The sequence below is a fragment of the Balearica regulorum genome, chromosome 1 (assembly GCF_011004875.1).
Source record: "Balearica regulorum gibbericeps isolate bBalReg1 chromosome 1, bBalReg1.pri, whole genome shotgun sequence".
NCBI classification, from domain to species: domain Eukaryota; kingdom Metazoa; phylum Chordata; class Aves; order Gruiformes; family Gruidae; genus Balearica; species Balearica regulorum.
The window spans coordinates 80,155,824-80,165,951 of NC_046184.1; the positions used below are offsets into that span (position 1 = coordinate 80,155,824).

Sequence of the window (10,128 nt, forward strand, 5' to 3'; positions counted from 1 at the left end):
TGCCAGAGCCGTACCTCAGGAAGAGGGACGCAGGCCAGGGGATACACTAAATCGACCAGGAGAGGAGTCCCTGTGTGCCTGCTACAGCCGTGAGCCCTTTTGATCAGCAAGGCTTCTCCCAGGCGGTGCCCACCACCCCTGGCTTCTGGGTGGGTGCACCAGGCTGGGTGTAGAAGCAGCTCGCCATAAGTCCAGGAGGGCAAGGCCAAGGGGAGGACTCTTCTCAGGCAGTTTGGGCCACGAGACCTCTGGAGAGGCACAGCGCCCGAGAGGCACGGGCATTCAGCGCTGGCCTGACGCTGACCCCCCGGGGCAGGGGGAATTTTACCGCTCGTGTCCGTGGGCTCAGAGTTATGCCGGCATTGCCCACGTACAGACATCTTCCCCCTGCGGTCTGAACGAGCAGGAAAAGCCCAGGGCAACAGTAGTCACAGGGCTGTAAGGAAAGGGAGTCTAGATGGCTTTGGGTGGACTTAGACACTTATGCCTGCTGGCCAATGTACAGTCATGCAAAACAGCAGCGGTTGTCCTTTCCCTTTTGCCCTACGTACTCAGAGGGTCAGAGCTTTCCTGTTTTGGAACAAGGTTACGCTCGTGATTCAGGCAGAGTTGCTCCACAAAGTGGAACGTAACCGAAATGAAATGGACTGGACGCATCAAAACCAATGCATTTAATAAAATAAAACATCTGTTTTTCTTCCCTAGAAGTTGCATTAAAAACCTGTAACTATACAGTGGTTCAACACTGAGAGAAAGCTCCTTCTTCTGGGGGAACAGAGGAAATTCTCAAAGCAATGAAGCCAACTAGACAAACGTATTTGGGGGATTGGACTGAATCGGCCACGCAAGCTTTTTTTCCTTTGCTTCTCTGTTAAAAGCCTCGTAGACAGAGTCTTTGGTGACCCTTTTGGCCGGAGCTGGAACTTCCGCAATCCCAACGTGATTTTTCTTGGCTATCCTGGAACTGGTGGTGATGGTGTACGCATTGCTTCTGTAGCATTTCATGGCGGACATGCAAAAAGTCTCTTTCATCCCTCTTCTGAAGTTGGCATTGTAGATGGAGTAGATGGTTGGCTTTGAGGCTGAAGAACTGAATGAGATCCAGGTGATGGCCAGGAAAACCAAGGAGCTTGTTCTGCAGTCTGTTTCCTGCGGGTGCCACAGCTGTACCACGTAAAAAGGGAGCCAGGACAGGAGAAACACCGAGTTTAACATTAAGAACATCTTGATGGTTTTCACCTTGGTTCTTGGGACAATATTCATCGTCCTCCTGACAGTCATGCCATCGGTGCCTATTCTCCAAATGTGCACGATGACCTTCTGGTAGAAGAGCATAATGGCGATGGATGGGATCAGCAAGACCACCAAGAGGTGGATGATACTGTAGGCGGCTCCTTCCCAAGAAGTGGGGAGAAAGAAGTTGCAGTGGTCGTCGCTGTGGGAGCCATAGAAAAAGAAAGCCGGTGATGCCAATACGGCCTCAAAGAGCCAAGAGGCCAGAATCATTTTCTTGGCTTTCTCCCGGGACACTTTGAAGCTCAGGGGGTAGATGACAGTGTAGAACCGATCCACGCATATGGAGAGGAGCACGTAGATCTGGACGCCAGGGGTGAGGTACTGTACGTACCTTACCAGCTTGCACATTGCGTTCCCCAGCGGCCACCTGCCATAGGTAAACTGGAGCAGCACGAAGGGCACGCTTGCGACGCTGATGAGAAGGTCTGCGCAAGCCACGGAGACAACAAAATAGTTGGTGGTGGATTGTGTCCTCCTGCTCCTGCGGATCACTAGGCAAACGAGGGAGTTTCCAAAGATGGAAACCAGCCACAACGCTCCCAAAACCATGCTGGCTACTGCAATTTCCCCCGGCCTCAGGTCATACTGCCAGACAGTGTGGTTCCTGCTTGAGCTGGGCCCTATGGCTGACTCTGTCATCTCGTAGCCAGCTGGAGGGTTGGAGGTTTCGGGGTCGCTCCTGTTCTGCAGCAGGAGCAATAAAGTTGGGAGAAGAAAAGGACCGCTGCTGTTGTCCATGCTGTGGGCAAACATGGCCACCTCTTTTGCTCAGGCGCTGCATAGAGAGGGAAGAGAAGAGAAGAGAAGAGAAGAGAAGAGAAGAGAAGAGAAGGTAAAAGGTTATCTTTAACAAGTATGTGTGAAAAACCTATCTTACCCAAAATATCTAATTTTAATTCCCTCAGCTTGACATACATCTGTCCTGTAGACAGAGAAAGGAGATGTCTCTTATACTGAAAGGTGGAAATGGAAGTAATATCTTCCACGATCATAACATCTTCCTCGATAACAATACTAGCAGTCAAACCCTGCTCCCATCTAGTCATTAGTAATAGTGGTGTAACTGGAGAGTAGTTAATTTTGGGGGTCCTCGGTGTTTACCTTTCTAAAGCAGCACAGTGCAGTTGTCCAGTGTGGACTCTCACTGCTGACTATAAACGCACCCCTAATCCTTAGACAATCAATAATCCATCTACCTTTTAGATGGCACTTGTCACCTGCCAGGATGCTCAAGTGATCTCTGTATTTGTGACCTAGCAGTGAAATAAAGCTTCTGGGGTCAAACTGTACGTGGTCCTTTTTGGTAGGTATGGTACACACCATGGTATGTGATAGCTATGACCTACTGTTTTAAGGAAGAGTGAGACAAGAATGGATGTAGTGCTAGACAGAGGTTCCAGTCCTGGGTTTATCAAGATGGTTGTGTTCTTTCTAGGCTATCACAGGGAGAAAATGGAAAAATACTTAATTTTATTGCCTGTGCATTTACAAACACCATGCTGGACGCTGATGCTCCAAAAAGTGTCATTTCAGTCATGGTGTTTACATTCAAAGCATCTTATTCATTAGTAATAGAAAATCTTTTTTTTGGGGGTATAGTATATGAATGCTAAACTCCAGAGTCTTGATACTGTGCAAGATAAATCAGTATTCACTTAATGACCAGAAGATCAAAAAGTTCATCCCAGAAACCAAGTGGACATGTTCAAAAAGCCAGCAACATCATCAGCTTTCCAAGGGATCCAATTCCCAGCTTTGCTTTCTGACGGTTTTTTTCAGTGTTTTGCTGATGCTTTTTGTTCTGCCTACTCTAGCTCTGCATCTACCACCAATTACTTTCTACTTGTCTGCCCACTCAGAGCAGAGCCTGTATGCACAAAGCCACTGTGTGAATTTGGGATCTTGCTCGTTGTGTTTTTTTGCATGTCATCTTCAATGATGCAATGCAAAAAAAATAGTCACATGTAGAAGAGGAAAAGATGTACTAATTGCTTGATGTGGTTAGGAAGACTTTTTTTCCTCTAGCTTTTTAGACCCTGTATTCATTAGCTGTGCTCAGTATAACATTGTGTGTTTCCCATGAACAGGCTTGATGTACAATCAGCTGCACAGCACAGGCATAAATTTAGCGTGCTTGAAAATGCAGGCTGTGTTTGAGAGCAGTGCAGCGCAGGCGCATGGACACAGCCAGTCTGCGTAGCCGCAGTTGGGCTGCCACAGCACCCCACTGTGCCTCTCCTCCACCCTTCACATCGTGCCTGGTCACTGACTCTGCATCATTGGAAAGTGGGTTGACGCGTGAGTCACCAACACTGCTCCCAAAGCAACTGACCTTATTTAGCAGCTTTTGCATGCAGGTGGTGTCCAGGAGCTGGTAACATGACTCAGGTTAAGCTGGACTTGTAGCCAAGTTCCCCAGGTCAAGAAAGACACGAACTACTGGAAAGAGTCCAGCCAAGGGCTACAGAGACGATGAGGGGACTGGAGCATCTCTCATATGAGGGAAGGCTGAGAGAGCTGGGTCTGTTTAGCCTGGAGGAGAGAACACTGGCAGGGGATCTTATCAATACTTATAAATATCTAAAGGGCAGGTGTCAAGAGGATGGGGCCAGACTGTTTTCAGTGGTGCCCAGACTGTTTTCAGTGGTGCCCAGCCACAGGACAAGAGGCAACGGGCACAAACTGGAGCACAGGAAGTTCCATCTCAATATGAGGAAAAACTTATTCACTTTGAGGGTGACAGAGCACTGGAACAGGCTGCCCAGAGAGGTTATGGAGTCTCCTTCTCTGGAGATTTTCAAAACCTGCCTGGACGCGATCCTATGCAACCTGCTCTAGGTGAACCTCCTTCAGCAGGGGGGTTGGACTAGATGATCTCCAGAAGTCCCTTCCAACCCCTACCATTCTGTGATTCTGTGATTCTGAAGCAGTTTCAGGCTAGTAACAACTAGGTTTGTAGTGGGGCGTGTTAAAACAGGAGTTTTGCATGGCACCATCCTGTCAAAATAACACTCAGAGACATCAGTAGTGAGACCCAGACGTGGGTGTTGTGGTGGTTGCCTTGCCAACTGCCTGCAAGGGGCACCGTCTGCAGATGATACTCTGCCCCTGCTCCCGTCTTCTGCCGGAGGGCTGTGCAGTACTGCCCAGCTTGGCCTTTGCTTTCCCATCATTCTTAGCTGCCTTCCCTCATCGTTTTCTTAGTAGCTTTGCCTGGCAGATGATTCCTGGTTTCTCAAACAGCTCCTGTTTGCCTTTTGCACCCCTGGAGATATCCTGCTGTCATCAGCTGTAAGCAGGGTATTTGGGTTGCCGTCTCTGGCAGAATGGCAGGATGCATTGACCGTACAACCCGCTAAATTACATGTTAGAATTATCTGTAATAGAATAATACATGTGGAGCTATTAACTAGATAGACAAGAAGATTATGGGCTAATTTTCTTCCTTAATTTCCCTTCTTGCCACGCAGAAGTATGTACTATTTAAAAATAGCCACATGCACAAATTAAGCTCAGCAGAAGAATAACCAGATGAAATTTCTTGGCCGATATTGAGGAGTAGCGGAAGTCAGGTACAAGAATGAAACGACCTTCCTAAGGCTTTAAAATATGCAGACTTGCTGACATTGTTCTCATGATATTTCTCCTGGTGAGCCTGTCTTTTCAGACCTGAGCCATTTAGTTATACAGGTGAATAAACCCAAAAATAGTTACATGGTTGTAGCACTCAAATAGTACTTTTTTTCCGTTGCATTTTGCCTAAAAGTCAGCCCAACCGCTGTTTACCGGAGAAACCAGCAAACATAGAACCATAGAATCACTTAGGTTGGAAAAGAACCTTAAGATCACTATCAAGTGCACCCTCAGCAAGTTTGCCAACGACACCAAGTTGTGTGGTGTGGTCGACACACTGGAGGGAAGGGATGCCATCCAGAGGGACCTTGACAGGCTGGAGAGGTGGGCCCGTGTGAACTGCATGAATTTAAACAAGGCCAAGTGCAAGGTCCTGCACGTGGGTCAGCGCAATCCCAAGCACAACTATAGGCTGGGTGAGGAATGGATTGAAAGCAGCGCCGAGGAGAAGGACTTGGGGGTGTTGGTGGATGAAAAGCTCAACATGAGCTGGCAGTGTGCGCTTGCAGCCCAGAAAGCCAACCGTGTCCTGGACTGCATCAAAAGAGGTGTGACCAGCAGGTCGAGGGAGGTGATCCTGCCCCTCTGCTCTGGTGAGACCCCACCTGGAGTACTGCATCCAGCTCTGGGGTCCCCAATACAAGAAGGACATGGAGCTGTTGGAGCGAGTCCAGAGGAGGGCCACGAAGCTGATCAGAGGGCTGGACCACCTCTCCTATGAAGACAGGCTGAGAGAGTTGGGCTTGTTCAGCCTGCAGAAGAGAAGGCTCCGGGGAGACCTTATAGCAGCCTTCCAGTATCTGAAGGGGGCCTACAGAAAGGCTGGAGAGGGACTGTTTACAAGGGCAGGTACTGATAGGACAAGAGGTAATGGCTTTAAACGGAAAGAGGGTAGATTTAGATTAGATATTAGGAAGAAATTCTTCACTGTGAGGGTGGTGAGGCACTGGAACAGGTTGCCCAGAGAGGTTGTGGCTGCCCCCTCCCTGGAAGTGTTCAAGGCCAGGCTCGATGGGGCTTTGGGCAACCTGGTCTAGTGGAGGGTGTCCCTGCCCATGGCAGGGGGGTTGGAATTAGATGATCTTTGAGGTCACTTCCAATCCAAACCATTCTATGATTCTATGATCATCGAGTCCAACCATAAACCTAACACTGCCAAGTCCACCACTAAACGACGTCCCTAAGTGCCACATCTGCATGTCTTTTAAATACCTCCAGGGATGGTAAAACAGAAAGGCACTAAACACAGGTGAAAGTAATACTATATTTTGTCATTCTTTCTTGATTGGAAAAATCCAAAGTCATTTGGCACGCTGCCCACAAGATCCAGGTGAAAATATAAGTGCAATAATAGGGACTTTAACTACCCAGAGCACAGGATTGCTCTGGTTGAACAGCAATTACTTGTTTTATTTTTTTAAAAAGTAAATGATTAACCAATGTGCTCTGAGATTCCTGCATTCCTAATGATAGATAACTTTTCCTTCTAATAAACCAGAAGCTGATTTCCTTTTATATTGAAGGTTCTCTATTCAACTCTGTTTTTCCTAGGTGGCACTCAGATCAGAATTGTGCCTTGATTTAGCACTAACAACCTTAGTTGTCTATAGCCCAGCATATCTCTTTCTTCTGTGGGCAAGTCTGTTTTTTATAGTGGAGACTTAAACTTCTGCGGTATGAGCATGAAAAGCTCAGCATACACACTGCTCTGTATGGGTCTGGGATGGAATAACTACAGATTCTGTATTTTGCTACATTATGAATCTCCAATTCCCATGTCCCCATTTGCTGCATCATTTACTGAAATATGATTTAAGTGTTAGTGAACTGTAAAACTTGCAAATATGACATCCATAAGAAAACAGTGATGAGCTCTTTAGTCTCCCTCTGCCTTGCAGGTCAATAAGCAGGTATTAGAAACACAAGAATTAAAATTTATGTATAGCAAATATGTGAGGCCAAATTAGATTTTTATTTAACAAAAATGCTTTTGTTTGATTTTCCCTTTAAACCTATATAACACTGAGCTGAGTGAAAGGACACTTTCTAGTAATCGTGAGTCTCCACGGATGCAGCAGTGTCAAAAATCTCACTTTTTTCTTTTGAACATTTTAGAGTGGAAATCCTTTTAGAACTAGGTATAAAGACTTCCTGTATTTCTGTTTAAAACCCTAAATTTTTTGCATTTGCTTGGGAAAAAAAAGGGCATGTGAAATGACCCATAATCATCAAAGAGGGATTTCCTGGTGCCACAGTATACTATTACTATTTAATTTGCAGTTTGAAGGCCCAAACACACCATTTTCAGGGTTATCCCTTTGGATTGATAGCAAAGGAAACATATTCTTGCTAACTCTCCAAAATAGATCTGTTACTTAGAGAAGTATTTGAGCCACAAGAACTTCATAAAATCACTACCACGTCTACTTTGCTGTTGCATAAAGCCCATATGGCATAGTTACTATGTGTTTGCATGTTTACTGTCCTGTCTAGAAATGTAGTGTCCATTGCAATTTGGAGGAGTAAAAACCTAATGAGATTTGCAAAGGAATGTAATAAATAGCTTTTTTAGTGTTTAATCAAAAGAATAAACTTTTTTTCCCCAACCACTGTTTCTCAGGATTAAAAAGGTAGCTAAAGAAACAGGTCATTGTACATTGCTTAACCTAGCACTAGCAGAAGGGCTTTTTTATTCAACAATTTTACTTCTCTGCATTATAACTGTGAAAGAGTAGGCAAGTTCTGGCCCAGCAAATTATTTCAAAAGCATTAATCTGGTCATTTACTCCATGAACTTCCCTCTCTGAAGAGTATTTCAGGAATAGCTGCCAGACTGGAAGTGGAATGCTTCATCTAACTGAGTTTAATCAACATTAGAGGTGGGAGTAAATTGAATCAGAATGGGGGGTGACTTTTGTCTGGATGTAAGATGCTAGAACGTGACATTCATCCCTGCCTAAATTCAAATTAACTACCCTGTGCGTGCATTGTCTCAATGTAATAATCCTTTTATAGAAGAGCACAGATTCTTTTAACCTCTCTCTGTTTCTTGCTATGCAGTGATGTCTGTGTGCATATTGAGGCCATTTAGTACTTCTGCTTCCAGTGGAGGAATGCGGATACACATGCTTTTGTAAGCACACAGATTCCCTGCCAGTTCTTTTCTCTGGTCTAGTGCTCATAAAAATGCTCAAGCATTGGCCCTGTTCCTCTTATGAAGGCTTTTCTATTCTCCGTGTGGCTTTTCTGAGGAAAGCCTGAAAATCTCTTGAGGTGAAGTGTGTTCTTCCTCACTCTCTGCATTCCAGTGCATGGGGATAGAAAACATCTGCCCCTCTTTTATCAGGACAATAAAATGTTTTGAATGCAACAAAACTTTTGAGATCCATACCCATATATGATACGTTACTGCCTGCTCCCTGGCTCTACCCAGCTGGTGGAGATTCCTGTTCTGCAGCATGGGTAGCTAACGATGACATGACTATAACTGTGGATAGGCTGTTTCATGGATGAAGTTTTCAGTGCCAGTGTGGTCTCAGCTCAACTTACGGTAAAAGCTTCTGAACTGAACTGATGATATAAGTCGATATATGTTACTGCATCTCATATCAGCATCTGAGAGCCTAGCCTGTGTTGCAGGGTGAGATCATGGGAGCAGGAAATAGGAATAGAATCAAACACAAGAGGGAAATGTTCTTAATTTCCAGCACATTTAAAGAATATATGTTATACTCAGCTACTGCACAAGCATGAATCTAAACAAGATTTTTCTGCTGTGTGCTTGAGGAAAGTAAGGACAGCTAGACAGTTTCTTTGCCATCAACCTTCATTGACTCTTAACGTTCTTTCCTGACTGTTTTAACAAGGTATTAAAACTGAGAACAAGGATTTAATACTGCAACATTTGCTGGGATTTGGGCCAGTTTATGTTTCTTGTACTGGTTGCCTCAGGAAGAATAATTTTTTGGCTTCATCCTTTTGACTGAGCATAGTAAGTGGTGAGCCATACAGTCATTAACTAGACCAAGAACAGGGTCCATCTATTGCTTCTGGGTCTATCAGCTCACATCTGGAGTAACTCTGACTGTAGCACTGGGTCTGAGGCCTGGCCCAGGGCAAATCCATGGGGCATGATTTTGATGAACATTCAGGGGTCAAAACTATACATAAGTCACAAGTTACTGCATATTGGCTGAGTCTCCTTAAAAGAAGGTGCCATCTTTTGAAGGTCATTGGGGTGTTAAAGGCTCTGGGAGAAATGGCTTTTTCATGCCTTTGAAGTCAATTAATTTTTCTCATGCATTTACCGTGGGTTAAGACTGACATGTAGGCAGTCACTGTAGATCTATTAAGCTGAGTTGAGTTGCTAAGACCTAGTAGCTTATTCATGCATCTAAACCCTAAGAGTGCTTTTATTCTGTGTTGGTGGTGGGAAGGAGCCCTTACAGTAACTGCAGATTCCACTTACACCCAACATCATGCTCTGATTCACAGACAGATACTGGTAAAATATGAGCCAGATTTGTGCTCACTACTACCCAGATAGACACCCTCACCTCATCAGCATCTGCGGAGTGAGGGAACAAGTGTAACTCCCTTCAACCAGGGCTATACTTAAGCACACATGGAGTTTGCAACCCTCAGATCTGTAGAGAGGATGACCTTTCTGAAGAGGTAGTCAGGGTCACCTACAGTGAGAAATTAATCCTCCAGTGGCTGTGGGGTAGAGTCATCCATAAGGCCCAGGGAGGACACAGCTTTCCTTCCACAGACCTGGGCTGTGGCATATGAATTGTTGAGTTTGCCATGACCTTCTGACAGCCTGAGTCATCCATCCGTCTTCTCTGGTCTCTCCCATGGCCTGGTCTGGCTAATCACAGGAGACATACACAGCACAATGCTCTGGCTACTACCTCATGAGCATAATGAGTGCAACACACTGTTTACAAACAGGTATGCAGTGGTTATAAGTCTCCTTTTATAGATGTAACTCTTCTTCCCCAAAGGAAAGACCCACAGAGTTTTAAGTGTCTCAGAGCTTTACTCTGTCCTCCTACTGCTGAGACTAGTAGGCAAAACTCTGGATTAGCACTGATCTAAAAATGATGGCAGAACCCAGATCTGTGCCCAGTGTGACTGTGGGGACATGAAAAAGTGGGAGCAAGGAGAAGAGGGACAGACCTCATCTCCTACTCTGCT

The 10,128-nt window shown here is 45.4% G+C and overlaps 1 protein-coding gene across 1 annotated transcript; it reads right to left on the minus strand.

Moving 5' to 3' along the window:
- Positions 1–673: 673 nt before the first annotated feature.
- On the minus strand, positions 674–2,064 carry LOC142600085 (putative G-protein coupled receptor 19). The gene has a single exon (XM_075742899.1). The coding sequence runs from the start codon at positions 2,047–2,049 to the stop codon at positions 805–807; it is 1,245 nt and encodes a 414-aa protein (XP_075599014.1). The 5' UTR covers positions 2,050–2,064; the 3' UTR covers positions 674–804.
- Positions 2,065–10,128: the final 8,064 nt, after the last annotated feature.